Source organism: Schistocerca americana, chromosome 3, assembly GCF_021461395.2.
Source record: "Schistocerca americana isolate TAMUIC-IGC-003095 chromosome 3, iqSchAmer2.1, whole genome shotgun sequence".
Lineage (NCBI taxonomy): Eukaryota > Metazoa > Arthropoda > Insecta > Orthoptera > Acrididae > Schistocerca > Schistocerca americana.
The window spans coordinates 751807775-751829806 of record NC_060121.1 but is presented as its reverse complement, the minus strand read 5'-3'; the positions used below and the strand labels follow the sequence as shown (position 1 = coordinate 751829806).

The window sequence follows — 22032 nt, the reverse complement described above, 5'->3', positions numbered from 1 at the left end:
AATTTCTACGACCAGCTACCTGTGGTTGCTTCAGTCACACCACTGAAAGGAGTGACCCAAGGGATCCCTTCCTGGCAAGAGGAGCCGAAGAAGACTTGTGCTCCTCCAGCTGTGAAGTGGAGACTGACATCCCCATGGTTTCGGGGAGGGGCATTGCTCCTGAAGTAGGTTGTGCAGGAGCAGCAGGGAGGGACGTGCCCTTCCATCAAGGGGGCAGGTGTAGTCACAGCTCAGAGCCAACTGTACGCAGTTGAACGGAAAATGGCAGAACCATTGTCATAGCAGCAGCATAGGTTGATGTCATGTGCACAGGAATTAGCCTCTCGTATTTTCTCTTAGCCTCAGTGTAGCTCAGTCAGCCCAGGGTCTTATTTCATTACTTTTCTTTCTTTCTGGAAAATCCTGCAGTCTGGCGAGCGAGGCGATTGTGATCTCCGCAGTTGACACACATGAGAAGCAACGTACAGGGAGTATTGGGATGTGAAGGGCATCCAGGATCCTGACAGATGACGCTGGAAGTACAGCGGAAAGACAAACGGCCGAACTTCCAGCACTTGAAGCACCATATCGGGGAGGGATATATGGCTTTATGTCACAGCAGTACACCACCACCTTTACCTTCTCGGGTAATGTGTCACCCTCGAAGGCCAAGATGAAGGCACCTGCAGCGACCTGATTATCCCTCAGACCACAGTGGATGCACCGGACGGAATGGACACCTCACCGCTCTAAACTGGCGCGCAACTCGTCAGACTGCAAAAGAAAGTTCCTGCGAAATATATTACCCTGGACCATAATCAAGCTCTTATGGGGCATGATGGAAACAAACATTCCCAACATGTCACACATGAGTAGTGCCCGTAATTGGGCAGAGAATGCAATTTTGATCTAGACCGACCCTGGCCACATCTAGGACAAGCCCTCTACCTAGACAAACTCGTCCTCTAAATGCTCGACAAAAAACTGAGGTTTCATTGACAAGAAAGATTCCCTATCAACTCTCGTACATACATGGTAGTGGGGCGAAAACTTCGTTGCCATCTTTAGCCTGGCGTTCCTCCCACAGTGTGGCCTGCGGGGGCAGGGTGGGGGGTGGGGGGGGAGGGGGGGGGGGGACGATCTGGGGTTGCATTTCTTCGCATTCAAGTTAGACCTTGACTGCTTAGAGAGTGCTGGTGTTTTGAGCACCAACAAGAGATGACGTACTAAGCTTCATTGCATGTCATCCGCTCTAATGCCACCCACTCCAACCAGGGGCCCCTCCACATGGGTGCCACCCAGCCACAGCAAAGGCCACCTGGCAGGATGGCCATTGCCGTGAGTCTCGATGCCCCAGGCTGACCAGCATCTACTCCTTGGCAAATGTGGGGAATTAACAGCGCAGGCATCAGCAGAGCGATCGCTGTGTGGTCAGGGGCTACAACCAACAGGGTACATGGCAGCCCCACAAGGATTGGCTACCATGGTGGATATCAGGCGCAAATGAGCTAAGTAGTCCATTATTGTCGACAGCGTAGAAAGTAATACTGCACAGAGGATGAAGGAAAACACACCCAGGGGGGTGACCTCGCCCAACAGCTGGAGAATGAGCGGAAGTGCAAATTCACATCGATTACAGATGCGAGAGGTCTCAGTGCAGGAAGGACACTATGCGCCATGTAAGGTGCCCTTCCCCAATTGACTCACTCTTGGGGAAAATTTTGAAAAATGGAGGTCAAACCCTACAGGGGACAATCACGAAGGCCGAAATGTGAGAGACTCCTTTTAGTCGCATCTTACGACAGGCAGGAATACCTCGGGCTTATTGTAACCACTGAACCCGCAGGCTGACCACAGTATCTGCGATTTGCTAGCCAACAAAGTTAGATGTAACAGAAAGAAACCACACTATCAAAATGGGTCATGCACACAATATTGCACAACTAATTCCGTGGAAAATCATTCTCTCCTCAATTTTGTACAAGTAAGTAGTGTAGGAAATAATAATCGTTAAGGATCACGAAAGGAAGTTACCCCAAATTAACAGTAACAGCTGAAAGAAATTTGACAGTTCAAACATATACAACCAACACAACAAAATGTATATATCTCCAGTGAAATTTCCTGTGGTTACTCCTTTGGTGATAATTGTGTGTATACAATCTATTAAAAAGTCAACTAATTTTTTCTAGTTTTAAATCCTGAGAGAAAATATAAAATTTATTATTTAGTGCATTACCCTGATTTGCTGAACAATCTTGCGAATCTGCGGCTCAAATCCCATATCCAGCATTCTATCTGCCTCATCAAGAACAAGGTATGTGCAACGTCTGAGGTTTGTAGTCCCACGCTCGAGGAAGTCAATCAAACGACCAGGGGTCGCAATTGCAATTTCAACACCACGTTGAAGAGCACGTTCCTGATTGGGGGAAAAATACATCAAAACATTTTACAACTAAATTTTACAGGATATGTGAAAATCCTTTAGGGATAACAGGTCTTACCTGTGGATGTTTCGGAGCACCGCCAAAAATGCAAGCATTCCTTATGAAAGCACTGCCACCAAAATTTGATGCAACAGTTTGAATCTGTTGGGCAAGTTCTCTGGTTGGTGCTAAAATAAGAGCAATGGGACCATCTCCACGTGCTAGTTGTTCTTGATTACTTATGTGTATAACAGCTGGAAGGATGTACTGTAAAGAAATATATTATAGTTGACAGATTGTAATAGAACTAGTTCCAGTTTTAACAACAACAACCTGTAATTACACATGTAAAAATTATACAGAGGTAACATTATGCAGAACATGCAAGGGAAAGAACACAACTGAAACTAAATATCTAAGGAATATTTAAGTTGTAAAATGTGTTGCAAATGAAGGTAAGCAAAATGTCAACAACTAATCAGCCCCACATATAAGTTGTGAGGCAGAGAGGGAAAATCTGCATTTGTGCATTCTGACTGCTCTTGAGAAATAATGCGTTAGTATTTTAAATCTGAACAGAGAAAAACACAAAGAGCAGAGATGGCCTAGTGAGCTGGTATCATTATGGCTATTTGTTTCATAATATGGAAATGCTTTAACAGTCTCAAAGGGAAAAAGAGAGCCATTGATTGTATGCAATTCTATTATTTGGAATGTGATAGTGCCTCATTGAAATATAACAGGACAAATGATATATGCACCCCACCTGTATATTCAAGAACAGACAGCATTTGTCAGCTGCATTTGTTCTGAGGACTCATCACGACTCTGAACTGACTTAAGAATCTAAATCTGAGACATTAAGTTCTGTGATCAAGATAATAAAACAGATGGGCACATGCAGAGTCACCTTCCACTCTATGCTCAATACGAGAATGTAAATGGGCGTTAAGTCACTAATATTAGCACATTTTACACTTCACAGTTACAGTACAGTGACTTGCAAGGAGTATGTTTGTACAATCAACAAGATTTATTCTGTTCAATTTTAACTTAAAAAAAAAAATTTTTTTGAGAATCTGTACTTACTGCCAACGTCTTTCCTGAACCAGTTCTTGCAATTCCTACCATGTTCTTCCCACTCATTGCGATTGGCCATCCTTGAGCTTGAATAGCTGTAGGTTCAGAGAAATTCTGCATCCTAAAACAAAGTATATGAATCAACAGAGAAATGCTTAAAATTTTAAATGATTATAAATAACATACTTTCACAAGGATGATTTTCTTCCCTATTCAACCAAGCATATCCACATTATTAAGTCTAACTAGTCTTTGGTATTCTGTGACACTACATCAACATTTTCCCTCTTGTCTGTATTGTTTATTGTCCACATTTCACCCCCACAAAAGGCTATGCTCCAGACAAATACTGTCAGAAAATGCTTCCTACGACTTAAAACATAATATATTCCTCTTTTCATAAAATGTTCTTTCTTGCTAATTTCAATCTTTTTCACAGTTAAACACCTACTACTTTCAGGGTCATTTCCTAATTCAATGCTCTCTACACTACCTAATTCAGTTCCATTACATCCAGTCATCCTTTGAGTTCCACTGATGAACATCATACAAACTTTTCCAGGCACTAGCCATTCCATGTATCTGACAGCAGACAAAGTCCTTTCTCGCCTGACAGAATTTACACATCACTACACAGCACTTAAGTCATGCATGTACACATTAGTTTTGTGCTTGCAGTTGTCCATTTTCAATTGCATTTTTAGACATCTGTATTTTTTTATCTGCTTTAACTGGTATGTTTTCGTATTGTCTCCTTTTCCATCTATTAAATTTAAGTTTCTCATCACTAGTAAATTTTTTGCTTCCCTTTTAGTTTCCAAATATCTGATATGTAAACGTTTTATTCCTTATACTAAGTCAATTCAGAATGACTCGTTTTCATCTGATGTGGTAGCATTAGATCTCATGTTTTCACCATAATAGATTCTGGACTGTAGCACTTTTTAGGGCACATAGTCCACATGAGAAGATGTGTACTTCAACACATTTCCAGCTCTGTGGGTGTTTGTAAAGGAATGTACATTTATTCTTCCTCCGTTTGGATGAAAACCATAGCACCATACATTATGAGAAACATCTGATGGGGAGCAATGACAACAGTAACATTTTATAACTGACAAAGCACCATCTTAGTTTGAACATTGGAAGTGTTTTATGTAACTCTTTCCCACTGTGCACGGTACAACCTGCCTTCCTCTGACCTCTGAACTTGACAAGTCAGTTCTCTGGCATCCTTTTAGCCACATTAAGCATCAATTAATAAAGACAAATGTTCATAACTATGAAAGTTCCTGTGTGAATGTTCTTTTTAGATGGTCATTTGTTACGACTTTAAAATTTCACATTTGCATTCAAAAGTTTATTCCGACTCAAATTAACATGTAAGTGCTATTTCTTAGCAAATTATATCCAGATGAACTACTGGGTGGTTATAATCAAATTATGTTCCAAGTGCTGCAATGCAGGCTGTATACATTGAGGGAAGCTCAAACATCACTGATATCTTCATTAATGAAGCTCTATGAGCTCGCGGAGTGTGAGTGGGGTGGGGAGGAGGAGATGAAAATGTGGTGTTGTCAGCAGCCAGTGTGGTACAGGTGCAGGAAAATGGGAGAAATGATCAAACATGATAAATGGTGGTTCTGGCACATTTATTAGTATATTGTCACAACACCTGTTCAATATGATCTCACTCAGCGACATGCTGCATCTGACAGGGCACAGTAGCCAGTTGTTTGGAGCATAACCTGTGTAATCGGAGCAATGTCATAATATGTCATCCTTCAGATCAAGAACAGTCTGGATCATCACTGATAGGCATGATCCTTTAGATATCCTCACAACCAGAAGTGACAGTTTAGGTTGGGCGATCTGGAAGGTTTCATCTCAAAATTGCCTACGAGATGATAAAATTACCAAGGGTTTCTCAAAGCAAGTATTTCATCTTGCAACCAACACTTGTTGTCACCTCATCTTGCGTGAAAATGTGGACACAGTCATGTCCTTGCAAAGCTATGATCACATGTTGATCAAAGAGGTCCTTATAACACACAGATGCCACTGTACAAGTAACAGGCCTCCGAACTGTCATCTTCTCTAAGAAAGATGGACTGACAACGAAGGCAGTTGTGGAGCCTATCTCGGGGCTTCATTTGGTGCATATTTTGAATCTTCTGCACTGCAAAACCTTCGGATCTGTTGACCACACGAGAGAGAAGTCTTGGGACAACTCTACCACTGTCTGCACAAATTGAGGCATGTGCTGCATCATCTGCTGAAACTACAGCAATTTTAACTGCCCTCTCACTGCTGCCCCATCTAATTCAAGTTTTATTTGCAGCTGTTTCCGTCGGCAATATTCCCCACGAAAGAGCTCTACTATTGACACCATTCTGATAACTAAACTGTTTACAAACCAAGAGTCACTTCACACACACACACACACACACACACACACACACACACACACACACACACACACACACACACACACACACAGCCAAGTGACAAAGGACTACCGCCAAAACAGGAAACATTCGACATCGATTGATTGATTGAGAGTGTATGGGACCAAGGTCATCAGTCCGACGATTCCAAAAAGGGTTGCATAAGAGGGTGTGCTAAAAATGAATGCATTCAGTCAGAGGAGTCAAATTATAAAAAGAATGATCATTAAACACACACAGTATAATCATAAATGGTGACACCAAATCTATAAACTGGAAAAAGGGGAGGTGGTCATGGGGGTCACAGACCATGAAGACTGCAGGAGTCCCAATCACAACCAACCTGCCCCTGCTCCAAGCCTAAAAGGAGAACCTTCTATCTGGAAATAAAAACTACGTTCATGGAGGAAACCTAGGACCAGGGCAACCATCTGTGGATCGTCCACTAATATTAAATTTAAGGAAGCAGGAAGACTATACCTAGCACGAAGGGTCGAAAGAAGGGGACATGCCACCAATATGTGATATATCGTCAGTCTGGCACCACAACAACATTGTGGGGGCAGGACATTACATTGGAGGAAACAATGGGCGAGCCAGGTATGGCCAAAGTGTAAATGACATAGGACAGTGGACTACTCCTGAGAGGGGCGGAAAGAAGTGCCGCAGACTGCAGTAGACTCCTTGATTGTGTGGAGTTTGTTACTATGAGCAGTAGAGCTCCAGACTGCGTTACACTGTTAGGCAAAGAGATTTGACGTAGATCCACATATCAGCGTTAGGCAAAGAGATTTGACGTAGATCCACATAGCAGCAGCTGGAAACGTGGAAGGAAAAGGAGGGTCAGTATCTGCTTCTCTAGCCAAACAGTGAGCCAATTCATTCCCTGGGATTCCCACATGACTCGGGACCCAGAGAAATATGACAGAAAAGGCGGCATGCTCAAGGGCAGAGAGAAGGTCATGGATGGCAGAGACCAAGGGGTGACGAGAGTAGCATCGATTGATAGCCTGAAGGTTGCTCATGGAGTCAGAACAAAACACTATGGAGCGACGCATGAGGAACAAAAAAGGAGGGCCCTGTAAATGGCTAGAAGCTCTACTGTAAATACACTACACAATCCTGGTAACAAATGGTGCTCGAATCTGGTAGGAGACGAAAGCGTATCCCACCTTATCAGTAGTCTTAGAACCATCAGTGTAAAAGACGGTGGCACGCTAGAACTCTGCAAGGATGGCACATACAAGACGCCAGTAAACCATAGGAGCAACAGAGACCTTAGGACCCTGCAAGAGAGCAGTCCTAATCCGTGGTCTAGGGACCATCCAAGGGGGGTTACAGGAGGAGAGAAACGGGGTGCAGTCCAGTGAGTGCAGATGGAGATCCCAGCAGAGGGAAAGCTAGACGCATGCCAACCAGCAATCCCACGCGCGGGTGGGTGGGTGTTAGGAGGGAGACATCCCTCATTGGCGAAGAGCACAGGGTATAGAAACATTCGACATTCTGACCATATTTCATTTGGTGGCAGAAAGTGAAACTTATTTCTTCAAGATACTCCACGAACCCATCAATGAACATTACCTATGATGTTTCAGTGTCCTATGACTTACTCCAGCCCACACTGCAGCACTCTGAACACTATCAGTTTACTTTTAACAACACGGAATTTATTTTCTGCATATTAATATATACAACAACTGTTTTTAAAGACTTGTTTGCACATCTGATAAAGTAAATTTCAAAACATTCTTCCTACTACTAAACAGTATTATTTTCCTTCAGAAACAGCCTAAAGCACTGCAAAATTGAATCATGCACACGTGATCACAGTCGATTAAATCGCAATCCAGTAGGCCCAATAGGAAGGTGGAGGTTACGAGGTAATCAAAAATCAGTTAATATGGCTAATGGCTATCACTTGTCGAACTCTGAAATGTAAAAACTCTTCCACAATGTGTCAGAACTTTCGAATAATACTGCAAACTTTCAAAAGACAAATGTCAAGTTGCAGACAATAGACAAAAATGATGTACCTACTGTACATGTTTGGATCAGTCAGGGTTATCATCCAGGAAAGAGCTGGAAAAAAAAGTATTATGGAAAGAGAATGTGTTTCAGGTAAAACATTCACTATACTCTACAGTAAACACAAAAATTTTGAATGACCTTGCACATGACCCACACTTTAAACACTTATGGAGAAGCTGCAATTTCTGTCCCCTTTATAATACTTTCCTAAAGATTAATGTATGTGGCCAATTTTCTTCTATCAAACAGAAAAGCAAATGCCACCATCCTCCCTCATTTAGACTTTTTGCTCTTTTTCATTTCTACATCAACCATGTAACTTTCCCTAATTTTTTATTATATCTGGAACAGAATAAGGAATTGATAAAAAGCACACCTGAACGTTGAAGGGGGTGATTTCTGTTCTCCAGTGTGTTTTTGTTTGTTTTGTTTTAGGGCACAAAAATAACGGAGGTCATACGTACCCATGTCACAACTGTAGAACACGGAAACAGGGAGGAGTTAAAATACAGCTAAATGTCAATCCCAAAATGACAAAACAAGACAGCTAAAAACAGGGACATGGAGAAAGGGCTACAATGGACACCATACAGAAATGGAGGTCCAAAACTAGAAATTAAATGGCCTTCGCCATATTGCTTTGATGGACAAAAAGTGAAAGGTGGTTGACAGGCCGCGCGTCATTAGCTAAAATGGTCAATAACTGAGACAGCAAATCCAAGCGGGAATGTAAATCGGTGAAAAATGGACATTCCATCAAGAAGTGGCTGACACTTAAAACTTGGGTGGGAGGGCCAAGAGGTCATTCAAGCCATTGGTAGAGGCTTAATAATGAGCTTATTCCCATGAAGGGAGGACCAATGCTGATGCCAAAGAGACAGCAACACAGAGATCACTGGAGGGAATACAGGAACGAGTGGGCTGAGGTATGAGGACTGCAGCCTTGACAGCAGCGTCAGCAATTCATGGCAGACAGACACGACCAGGAACCTTTATAAACTTCACAGCGGATCCACCAAGAGTGAGCAAGTGACAGTTTTCCTGGACCCATTGCACCAACAGATGGGCGGTGTACAACACACAGAGGATTTGAAGGGCACTGATAAAGTGAGCAGAGGACAATTGAAAAGACTGTGTTGCTAGATGTACTCCGTGGCCTGATACAGGACAAAGAGCTCAGCTGTAAATACTGAGCAGTGTGCCGGAAACTGATATCTGAAGACATGGGCGCCAATGACAAAGGCACACCCAACACCACGGTCAGTCAGAGAGCCATCAGTGTACACAAAGGTACCATCACGAAATTCCATGCGAATGTCATGAAACTGAAGGCGATAGAGCGAAGCAGGAGTAGTGTCTTTAGAAGAAAATGATGGCCATGGTGAACACAGGCCACTTCACAAAGCCAAGATGGCGAAGGGTTCACAACCACCCGAAAAGTTGAGGACAGTGTGAAGTTAAGCGGCCAAGGCAAACGCCGAAAGCGGACTCTAGGAGGTAACAGAGGAGAGAGACGTGCCCAACACTGGTGATCAAGGGAATCATCGAAGGAGGCAGCATAAGATGGGTGGCCTTGTTATGGCAGACAAACAGCATACATACCTGCTGAGAAGAAAATCACAGCAGTAGGACATTGGTAGTTCAGCAGCTTCAGCATACAGACTCTCAACCAGACTAGTGCAAAAGGCGCCAGTGGCCAAACAGATGCCATGATGGTGGATAGTGTTGAGAACGCGTAAGAGATGGACGTGCAAACGCATAAACAAAGCACCCATAGTCTAGAGTTTCTAACAGACAAGGGACCGGTAAAACCGGAGGTAGGTGGTTCAATTTGCACCCCATGAAGTGCTATTGAGGACAGGCGGGACACTGAGGGACTGTGTACAGCGGGCTGCCAGGTAAAACACATGGAAGGACCCAGAGTTTCTTATCAAGCATGAGCACCAGGAATAGCGTAGTTTAAACGAACAGAACAGCAATGGGCCCAAGATGTAAAGGTGGTCGGAGAAACCATTTGTGCCGCCAGGAATTCATACATACTGTTTTGTCAGTGGAAAAACAACAGCCGTTGTCGATGCTCCAGGAGTAAAGATGATCAAGATGTAACTGAAGAAGCCGCCCAGTGAGACAGGTCCATGGAGAAGTGCAATGGATGGCAAAATTGTCAACAAGAAGGGAGCCAGAGATGCTCGACAGGAGACAGGTCATTATAGGGTTAATGACGATAGCAAAGAGGACAACACTCAGGACAGAACCTTGAGGCACACAGTTTTCCTGGAAAAAGATACCCGACAAGGCAGAACCGCCATGCACCTTGAAAACTCTGTCTTTTAAAAATTCCTGAAGGAAAAAAAGAAGAAAAAAAACAGGTCAGGTGGCCACGGAAGCCCCACATGTAAAGAGTATGGAGGATACCACTTCTCCAGCAGGTGTCTTAGGCCTTTTCCAAATAGAAAAACATGACCACAGTCAGATTTCCGTAGAAAACCATTCATGAGATGGGGACAAATTAAGTACAGGTCAACTGCGAAATGCCACACCAAATCCACACTGGGCAGACATTAGTAAATTGTGAGACTAACCACCACACCAGCTGGGCATGAATCATACGTTCCATCACCTTGCAAACACAGCTGGTGAGATCAGGCAGTAGCTAGAAGGAAGGTTTTTGTCCTCACCAGCGTAGGTACGAGTATGATGGTCGGGAAATGGGCCCTCTGCCCAGATATGGTTGTACGTGTTAATCAGAAAGTGCTTGCCTACAAGAAAAAGGTGCTACAACACCTGAATGTCAACACCGTCTGTCCCAGCGGTGAAGGATCAGGATGAACTGAGAGAATGCTCTAGTAAAGACGGCATTGTAGCATTCGCGATTCAAACAGAAGAGAAGGGTACAGTTCAAGCCTCCTCCACTCGTTTCCGATGAAGGCATGGCGATAGAGGGAAGAGCACGAAATTTCCGCAAAATGGCAGCCCCAGGTGTTTAAGATAGCAATAGGGTCCACAATAACATCATCTGCTAGTGTCAGGCTGGAAATTGGCAAATGGATCTTTAATCCTAGAGAGCCATCAGAGGCTGATCCATGTGACAGAGGAAGGGGTGGAACTGTAGAAAGAAATAGTGAATGAAATCCAGCTAGCTGTTTTGCTATCCCAAAGAACTCTATGGCACTTCGCACACATCTGTTTATAATGAATGCAGTTTGCCATCTTAGGATGACAGTTAAAAATGAGGAGAGCATGTCTCAGTGCGCGAATTGCATCGCGGCACACCTTCATCCACAAAGATACCAGGACACAGCATGGTAAAGAGAAAGTGCAGGGAATGGAACATTCTGCAGCATTAAGGGTAACCTTGTCATCACAACTGGGGAAATCCTGTTCATCGAAGGTCGCCAGGGAGGAGTAAAGCTGCCAGCCAGTCTTTGTAAGCTGCCATTTGGTTGTGCACCCAGGTGGGGTAGGAGTCAGCAAACAGATAGCTCAAGGGAAATGGTCGCCTGAGTAGGTGTCAGAAAAAACGGACCACTCAAGAAGATTGGCAAGCTGGGCAGTGCAGAAAGATAGGTCCAAATGGGAATAGGTGTCCAAGGAGACAGAAAGGAACATGGGTGCCCCAGTGTTAAGGGCAGAAGAGGTTGAGCTGATTAAGATCAGTTTAGGGGACACCTCTACAACAGGTTCTTGGAGAACCCCCAAAGGGGATGATGGACATTAAAAGTCACCAAGTAGCTGTAATGGGGAGGTAGCTGCCCAATAAGCTGAAGGAAGTCTGCCCTGGTGACATCTAATGACGGAGGGACATAAATGGAAGAGGGAAAAGTCAGGTGGGGAAGGCAAAGGCTAACTGCAACAGCTTGAAGTTGGGGATACGGAGATGGGTTGACTAGGAACATCTAAGCAGCGCTGTCGGTCTGTGGAGTCTAATGCCAAGAAACGGTTGGTGGTGCACACTGGCGACACTGAGGCTGGCCGGGCTAAGGTATCACATGGCAACATCGTCGAAGAGCGTCTCCAGTGAAGCAGAAGATCGTTTGCCTTTGGTAGACTTCTTTGAGCCTTTCCAGTTAACAGCAGAAGACATGGGTGTTTGGCTGGAGGGATGTAGGAAGTCTTCGCGGGAGTACCCCTTCTGTCCTTTCCTGCCGGTAGGGTAGCTGTTGGCTTTGCCCCTTGAGGCGAGAGTTTGATGACTTGTTGCACAGCTGGGCAGGGGGATGGCAATACTACCTTGACACTCTGATTTCACAACCTCAGAGCGGAATTGGAGGTCGCATGTCTGCGTGGCCATGATCTTTGTGGAACGAATTGAACTATAGGTGCTAGACAGGAGAATGCAGGGTTTGCTACTAGCCAGTAACTTGCGAGAGACTGGGTAAGTAACTTGTTCCTTTACACGGATCTTTTGGACAGCCTGCTCATCAAAATACACAGGACAATCCCAAGAGAAGGCAGCATGGCCACCATAGCAGTTGATACAGTGGGGAGGAGGCATCAGACAATCAACCTCATGTGCATCCCTACCACAGGTTACACATTCGGTGGGGTATCAAGAAAACATTCTAGGGGTTGAAACAATGAAACAGGTAGCAGTGCGTCATGTTCAGAGTGTATGGTCGGACTGTGATACTTTCATAGCCTGCTTTGATCTTTGACGGTAGCACCACTCTACCAAAGGTGAAAAAAAAGAGTGCAGATGGGCACTAAGGAGGAATCTACCTTTTTTTATAACCCAGTGTACGGCCATGACAGCTCATCAAAGAAGAAAGACTGGATTTTGGCCTCTGTCAGACCAATGAGCAGCCTAGTGTAAATAACACCATGGGAAGAATTTAAAAGTTCTATGGGCCTCAACACGAACAGGGTAGACGTCGAGAAGTGGGATGGCAGGCAGGTGTTGTGCCTGAGAATCAGAAGTAGTCTCAAAAAGCAAAGTGACATTCCGTACACAAGAGCAGTATTTCACATGGCTGGCAACTGCATCAACACCTTTCTCAATAATTAACAGATTTACCGTGGTGAAGGACTGACCATCTTCAGTATGTGAGACCATGAGGAACTGTGGTGCAGCTGGAAGGGTCTTTGAATCATTAGCCTCATTCCGTTTAAGTTTCATAGATGTTGGCTCGTTGCGAGAAAATCTCCACTATTGCAGCATCTCCAATGGCGCGCTCCCTCCAACTGGCGGCCCCGTCACAAGGGGGTGCACCCGCCTTAGGCGATTGTTCACACCTCAGGTCACACCACCTGGACTGAGGGACCAGTCTCCAATTTGGGAAGGTTGGAGCTCAGGCAATACCCCCTCCTTGGGTCTGGCCTGTACCAGGGGGGTGCAAACCATACCTGTCAACCCGTGGCTGGGAATTAGGCGTGAAGTCATATGTTACAAGTCAGACACATGGGGCGGGCTTCAGGAGGGCACAGAGTGGAAGAAGAAAAAGAGGAACCTCAAATGCCGAAGCAGATCATTGAAAATAAGGGAAACAAAGAAAGGTAAAGGGAACGAGAAACAGTGAGACTGCTCTTATGTACCGACTTCTCTAGTTCTCTGTTAACATGCAATAATCCAGGTGCTTTGCAATATTGTGATGGCCTGGTCACTTGTGTGTACAAAGTGATTGTGGTGTCCTACTTTTACATTGTAACAAAGACACAACATGCACCTTCTTTAACAAAAATCAAAAGAATTCACATTTAGTTTGTGTATTTGAGACAAGAAGGGGTGCTAACTGGATCTGAATCCATTTAAATACAACAATAAACATTAAAATAAACTGCTCAAGTGCTTAATAATCACTACATAGTGCATGCTGTATGCCAATATCATGTCTACAAACACTAGCAAAAGCTAAATGGTGCTTAGTTCAAAGTCACTTCCTTCCTTGACAAGGTCATTTGTGTTTAGTGGAAAAGTCAATGGAATTGCCCAAGAATATAATCATATTTACCATAACACTTTCTACACTCACTTATTACACTTCTTCAAAAATTGTTTCTGTGTAGCATACAATATTACTCAACTTCTTTGGTGTTACTTGGGCCACTGATGTCTTAAACAGTTCCAAAATTTTTGTCACACTGAAGCTTTTATTATTTGTTGCCACAGAATGCTAAATCTATGACCAAACCATTTCAATGGGGTTGAAGTGGCAGAGGTATTGTGGAAGCCAAAGAATGCTGGCAATGTGTTCTTTTGCCACCTCCTCAACACATCGTTGAAACTGTGGCTTATTTTGTTTCACAAGCTTACACAACTACCCTGAACTTTCACACTAACATTTTAACCATTCAATGTCAACTTTTTCAATTGCTATATTTGGAGTTTTGTTTTTAAATACTGGTCTGTGGCATTATCCATTACAATGATAGATGGCCAATTTTATGTTTTCCAATAGTTGCCCCTTGAAACACTTCAGATAATTATAGCGATTCATATCCTTGTGGTAGTTTCTTGTTTTGCTCTATTTGTAAACCAGATACAAATCAGTACAAAAACAGAAGTTCGAGCATTCATTCAAGACAATATTTGCACCAATTTTTTGTACCTGAAACCGAGAGCTCTGATAATCATAAACAAAAGTTTTACTGCCACTGAATAATTCTCCCTCATTGTGAGCAATGCACAGTTTTTTTTTTAATGTTTGGGTGTTCTCTTAATATTTGTGTATGTGGCATCTAACAGCATATCTTGTTGGAATGACTAAGTTTGTTACTCATTTTGTCTCCCCTTTTCCAGTTGTCTGCAGATGAAATGAACCAGCCCATTACTGTTACACAGAGGGTCTCTTCTTACAAAATTTCAAGACAGTGCTTATATGAATCTTCAAAGCATCTACAATTCTTTCCACTTCATTAAGAGGCAGCAAGAGTCATACCATTGTTTCAATTTCTTGAAATATCCCCCACACCGAGCGTGAAAACTTACATGCCTGACCACACAAAATGCAAGCAGAAGGCTGAATGTTCTATTTAGCAACCACACTCTTCTGCTCACTTCCACAACAACTTTCAAACATCTGGGACATAAAATAAACTTGCCATTCAAAGATAAATAGCACACAATGAAAACTGATCAGATTCGTTAAATTACTTGGTGCAAGCATTGTCTGCAACTGTCTAGTAGCCATAGTAGTGTGATTTGACGATACTGAATGGAATAGGAAGTGCAACTTGGCAATACTGAATGGCACAGAAGGTGCATCTAAACACATTACCTTAGCAGTTGTTGCTGCACTAGCAGCCCTGTGAACAGCTAGCTAGAAGTTAATCACTTTGTTATTCTTATCCATCTGTAACTGTTTACCATCTTCCTCCTCTCACTCCCTCTTTCACTCATATCATGCCCACTGCTGCCAATCCTTAGTTGGAAACTGCCTTCCTAAGTTGTCTTTGTTGTACTCATGAACAAATGGAAAAAAATGGAAATGTTTTCCTTCTCCTCCATTATAGTAACTACAAAATTTAATATCAAATATTACATGTAATTTATGACATGAATCAAATGTCAACTATGTAGAATATATGGTTAGATTTAAGAGAGGGCCCAAGTTCCTAATCTTGTCAGAGAAAATAAACCAATAAAAAATATAATTTTCTGGTTTGTTAATATTTCACAGTAGATCATGTTATTCTTAAATGGAGAAATAAAATACTAATGTCTTGACAAGCAAGGAGCAACGAAATTATTGCGCAAACTAGAATGACTTTATAACCATATTCTTTCAATGAATTTTGCAATTTGTACATGACCGATCTGTTAAATGTACACCCTTCTTGAAGAAAGGTGAAAGGGTGGCGCGCACGCCACACACACACACACACACACACACACACACACACACACACACACACACACACACACACACACACACGGAGAGAGCTCTTCCAGTACATACCTAATACTTTCCATCACATAATCAGGAAAATTTGACTCCTCGAAATATTGAATGGGATTTGGGACATCAATACCCTTCACTGTTATTTCCTTTGATCGTCTATAATCATCCACTTCAAACTTATTCCTGAAAATTAGATAAATGTTACCACATAACAAAACAAGTGACAAACCAAGATGAAACACACACAATAATAAACCAAGTTAATCTACAGCTCCCAACTATCAATACAGACAAATGCTATTGTTATAAACATGACCTTACCTGTTTGCCACATTAGGGTGTGGGACATAAAAATCCTTTGCTATTGGGGAAAGCATACTCATATCCCAGGCTGGTTTCCTTAGTCCACCACCAAGTTGGTCATCTCTTCCCCGGAAGTTTTTGCCCCCCCTGCGATCTTCAAATTTGTTCCCCCCTCGATAGCCACCCCCGTTTCTTTGGAAAGACCTGCAAAATTCACAAAGTATTAATGCAAATAGCTACCACACAATGTAACTTACAGATAATGTGTCTATTTGGTTGTCATGAGCACTAAATCTCAAAGCAGAAAATACCTTGGAAATTAATGAGTTCTTTGACACTGATCTCCATAAGGAGAGATGGGACATTTCTGAAACATACCCAAGTCTGATGTTGTACAGGGGAAAAATTAGATTTGTCTGCAAGCTCATTTTATTATTCAATAATTGAGGCACTGAGAACCGTAAGGGCCCAAAGCACACTGTCATCAATTTTGAGATTGTGGCATGCATGCATGCTTCTGATATCTGCTAATCCCTTTGCGAGCCTGTTTCATCTAAATCTCTAGCCCTCACACTGTAGTTATGAACGTTCACGAAAAGCTGTCTTACCAATTTTTTAGATATTTATTTCCACATGGGCCGGAAGTACGTTGCTCTGCACTCTCAGACTGTTATCTAGGGCTGATAATTATAGTTTTCACATTGTGTACATAGTAATAATACTTCATAATCACATGTGTATTGGCAGTTTAAACTGAACCTCAAGCTACAGAATGTGGCTAATGAAAATGATAATGAGGATATGAAGTGTTTAAGTAAGTCAATTTGTAAGGTGGTTTTAGTATGTGTTGGATTGTTGGTTTAAAAGAGGGGGGAAGGGACCCAACTGTTAGGTCATCGGTCCTTTGTTCCAAATAAAACAATGTCAGAAGGGTGAGAATAAGACAAGCGGAACTGACAACACAAAACAGAGAGAAAGGAAAAACCATAAAAACGAAGGAAGGGCAACACACACTTAAATGGACAAAAGGGGAGAAGAAAATCACTGAAACACAAGAAACAAGTCGAAGAGACAAATGACAAAACAGATTACCATGGCTGGCTGACCATGAGAATAAAAAGGACAAGCCAGCCACTCTACAACACATTAAAACCTCCACCCTAAAAGCACAAGGGTGGAGGACCCAAGAGGGACATAGGACATGCGCTAAAACTTAGATCAAATGATAAAACTCACCCTCACGAAAAAAACGTAAAACTAAAGCTGCTGCTGAGGCATTGTTGCCCAATAAAGAAAGGTTGGGAAAGTCAAGTCCACCGCAGAGCAGCTAAAAGTGGGCAGTACAGCAAGTGGACGACGGTCATTTGTGAGCCAGAGCAACACCGAGGTGGGTCCTGACAACGGAGAAGGTAACCATGTGTTAGCCACATGTGGCTAATGCCGAGCCGGCAGAGGACAACTGATTCCCTCCGATAGGACCACATGGAAGACTTCCACACATTCGTAGTCTCCTTAATGACACACAGTTTGTTGTGTGTACTGAGGTTATGCCATTCGGTCTCCCAAAGCCGCTAAACCTTGCAGTGTAGTACTGAATACAGGTCAGTTGCAGAAAAGCCGATCTCCATGAGCGGTTTCCATGTAGCTTGTTTGGCCAGCCTGTCATCAAGTTTGTTGCCTGGGATTCAGACATGTCCTGGAATCCACACAAACACCACCGAACAACAGAACTGTTCCAGGACATAGATGGACTCCTCAATGGATGCTACCAAAGTACGGCGAGGGTAGCACTGGTCGACAGCTTGTAGGCTGCTCAAGGAGTCAGTAAATAGGAGAAATGACTCACCAGGGCATGAGCGCATGTGCTAAAGAGCACGGGATATGGCTGCCAGCTCTGCAGTGAAAACACTGCAGCCATATGGCAAGGAGTGCTGTTCAATATGTCCCCCATGAACATATGTAAAGCCTACGTGACCATCAGGCAGTCACTTAAGAACAGATCTAAAAACACAAAACCCTGTTTATATCAGTATCAGCACTGATAGTTAAGTGTTCAGCCACAAGGTAGCATGTGGTCCTACATTTGTAGCCCAGCTGCTGTGTTTTGGTTGAAGTGGTTGCAACTACGTATTATTTTTCCAGTGTGCAGCTTTGAAAACTCTGCAACAAAACGTGTAGCATTCATCCTATCCACTGTTCTGTTTAGCCAATGTTTTCAGAAGAGGATGGCTACAGTGATCCTAAGTTTGACATTGAATTTAGCAGCTCAGAAAGTTAAGAAGAATGTGATTCATATGGCTACACCAAACTGAAAAAAAACTCCCTTGCCATTCCAGGTGTGAAGAGGACAGTGTCCTTAAGTTCCTGGTAAATTAATGACCAGTGGGAGGAGCGGGGAATACCACAATCATGATTTCTTTCCTCTCAGCTGAGCTGTATGCCAGCCATAACTGGTTGTTTAAGCCCTGTTTTTAATAATCGACAATTTATGTGGAATAATATACATACAATTAATACACTGACAGGGTGCATAACTAGACAAGGGGGGAAAAGTCCCCGGCGAGAAACACAGTTTTTCTGTTTTAAGTGACAGTATATGTTTCCTCAGAACTGCAGAACTTTATCAATCCTTTGAATGGTTATGGTTTTATACACCGGTGTAGAATTTCCCGGCACCTCAGAAAACTTAACTGGAGGGGGTGGGGGGACATTTTGGAAAGATCTTTGATGTGCACCAACATGTAAACTGCATATTTTTGTACCAAGAAAGTAGAAATCCGAATTCCACCAAACGCAACAAGTTACTTTCCAAAGCATTGAAATCAAGATTGCAATGTGCTTTTGTAAGCCAGTCATAGCTCATATCACATGATCTCACCAGCCGATGACAGCAGATATTCAGAGCATAGGACACGTGATGAAGTCGGCCAATAGAAACATCACTTAAGTAGCGCGAACACACCAACGAGAAAAGTTAGTGGTTTAAATTAAAATACATAGTGCTGGTACAAGAAAAGAAAAGCTTTCACATATAGTATTGGTCTCTGGGATAAATAAGCTGCATGAGAAGCTAAGCTTTCACATATAATGATCTTTTTTGCGCATGTTACACTTTAAGATACATCACATAAATGTGCCAGTAACGTTTTTGATGACATTTCTGCCCTTCTGGGCTCGAAATTCTTCTTAATGGTTGATGAATTCTTCTCGGGTTATCAGCTGAGTGGTGGTGTCGTCTTGTCACAACATTTCTATGAACTTCATACCAATCATCTTTGCCAGAAGATGAGGGGAACGAAACTCACTGAAACGCTGCAACAAGACGCCACCACTCAGCTGATAACCCGAGAAGAATTCATCAGTGGAATACGCCAAGAAAGATTGCAATCGCATATACTTCTAAATGGTTGTCCTCAAAGACTTTATTAATAAATAAGAGTCAAACACTAATTTAAGAAATTCATTGTACATTCTCACACAAGGTTCATCTTTCATATAAGGAAATTTACTTTGGAAGTAGCACTTTTCAAACAAACATTCACAATATTTTCCTGTGACCTGTTCGAAATAGGTTCATTTTAGCAGTTGCCACAATGCGCCAGATAACAGGCGTCACCGTGCTTGCACAGCCATGATGATGCAGAAAGCCCATTTGTTCTTCCGTGTAAAACATTAAAGGATCTTACATCGTGTCATAAAAGAAACAAGGCATTAGAGGATACTCCAAGAGCATAGAAATTTTGTGAACCATATTAAAATGCACAATTCGGCTAAGTGCATATTCATATGTGCAGATTCGGATGTAAATTTTCTTCGAGTACCAGTACTGTATTATCTCTTGTTCGGTTCTTTATTACGGCATAATGCCATACATGCTAGAAGATGAAAACGTGCACTTAAAATGCTGCATAGTTACAACTATGCCAATAGTGTGGAATTATAAACACTTTGTTTCAAATACATTGATTGCCTCAGCAGAAAAGACTAATAAAAGCCAAATTTCCTCAGCATACAGACAACAGCAACTTCACTGTTCTGCATGACGACTAATGCTCGACTGCAGAGAGGTGAAAATAAATTTAAATCTGAAACTAACAACATATTTTAGCCTTCCGTAAATATGTGGATATACTTTAATTCACTTGATAGCTCCTGGCCACAGAAATCCAATTTGTGTTCATTTGACATGAGATAAACAAATATCACTAAATGTTAACAAGGGTCACGTGGAGACTACCCACCTCCCCTTTACAACTCAGACTGCTCTGTAAATCATAAGTCCCCGATATTTCTAAACCGGGGCAATACTAGATGGTGGCGTCCCCCCCTCCCTGGAGCGTTTGAGATAGGTCACCAAAAATTTAAAAAATTGACTTTTCAAAAATATGTTCATTTTGTAGTGCACATCTTTCTGAAGAGTCTGGTATACAGGGATATTATAATTAAAGTTAAGCTTTCAAAACACTGTAGAAATAACACCACTGGTCAGAATGACGTCAAGTTGCAACAGAGTATTATCGGAGAAGGGGGAAAACTTATGACAGAGGCAGGGGGGGGGGGGGGGGCGTGAAAATAGCATTTTACGTGTTTGAACACGCAAATGAAAACACCTGTCAAGTGCATGACCCACTGAAGTTTGTCTAACACGCCTGGTACATGGCTTTTCCTCCTCTCGTGTCTGATGTTCGCCACGACTATCTCGATGCAGGATCGGGCTCTGTTTGTAAAACTGTATTACAAGAATGATTACTGTGCACATGGCACTCTGCTGAAGTTCCGGACACTTAAGGGTTTAAAAAAAAAAGGTGTTGGTCTGATGACTGCCATGGGTCTGGTGAAACTGATTCGGAAATTCAAAAAGAGGGGTTATTTTGTTGTACAACCTAATATAGGGAAGCAGTCACCACAGCAATGCAGGAGAAAACAAGTGGTGGAGTCCAAACGTGTAGTACACGGAGAATTGCCCAAACATTGGACATACACGTCAGCACGGTGCATAAAATCCTATTAAACAGCCTCTTTGTATCCATTCAAAATTACCCATGTGTACAAACTGCCTCCTGTTGACCTGCCAGAAAGAGAGACCTTTGCTTTAGAATTTCTTGCTAGCATGGAAGTGGACACTGACTGGCCGTGGAAGATTTTGTGGACAAACAAAGCCCACTTCCATCTGACAGGATATGTCACGACACAGAATTGTCAAATATGGGCAAAGGAAAATCCACACGCAAATCAACCAGTACCACTTCATCCTGAAAATGTCTGTGTGCTGCTGGTTTACAGCATCATTTATCATAGGGCCATATTTTTTTGAGGAACAGATACTTCCGGTCCTGTTACCTGTACTGTCACTGGCAAGCGCTGTGACACTCTTCTGCACAACCATGTCATTCCAGCTCTTCAACAGTGTGAATGTGTTCATGGGATCATTTTTATGTGAGGTGGTGCACTTCTGCACATTGCAAATCCAGTTAAGCAGCTGCTGAAGTGTGGTTTCAGAAATGCTAGAATTGTCAGCCGCCATTTCCCTACAGCTTGGCTGTCCCATCACCTGATCTTAATCTGTGCGACTTCTGGCTGTCGAGCTATCTGAAAGATGTGCTCAGTGATCCAACTGCAAACTTCGCTACATTGAAGGCAAACATTGCATAACACATTCCGAACATGACCCCGGACACGCTTGATCAGTTGCAGAACATGCTGTTTCTCGATTTCAACTTCTTGTGCAAAATGGTGGACAGCATACTGAAAATTTTTGTGCCAGTCACACGGAAATTAATATTCCAATTTGAATGATGCTTTTTACGTATTTCGCTCTGTGTAATGCCAACTTTGTAATGGATGCCATGAAACTACATTCAAAACAGTGGAAATTAAAATGTCCCATGGTTCCTCTCCTGCTCCCAGTCTGCCAGTTTTACATCCTGCACC

The 22032-nt window shown here is 42.7% G+C and overlaps 1 protein-coding gene across 2 annotated transcripts in view; it reads right to left on the bottom strand.

Moving 5' to 3' along the window:
- Positions 1-22032, bottom strand: part of LOC124607380 (ATP-dependent RNA helicase p62-like) — a 54001-nt gene that overhangs the window by 23161 nt on the left and 8808 nt on the right. For both annotated transcript variants that reach the window (XM_047139696.1, XM_047139694.1), the window contains exons 3-7: positions 16120-16305; positions 15856-15981; positions 3495-3606; positions 2484-2672; positions 2219-2398 (exon numbers count right to left, since the gene is read on the bottom strand). In XM_047139696.1, coding sequence (XP_046995652.1) covers positions 2219-2398; positions 2484-2672; positions 3495-3606; positions 15856-15981; positions 16120-16305 — 793 coding nt within the window. The remainder of the gene's footprint in view (positions 1-2218; positions 2399-2483; positions 2673-3494; positions 3607-15855; positions 15982-16119; positions 16306-22032) is intronic.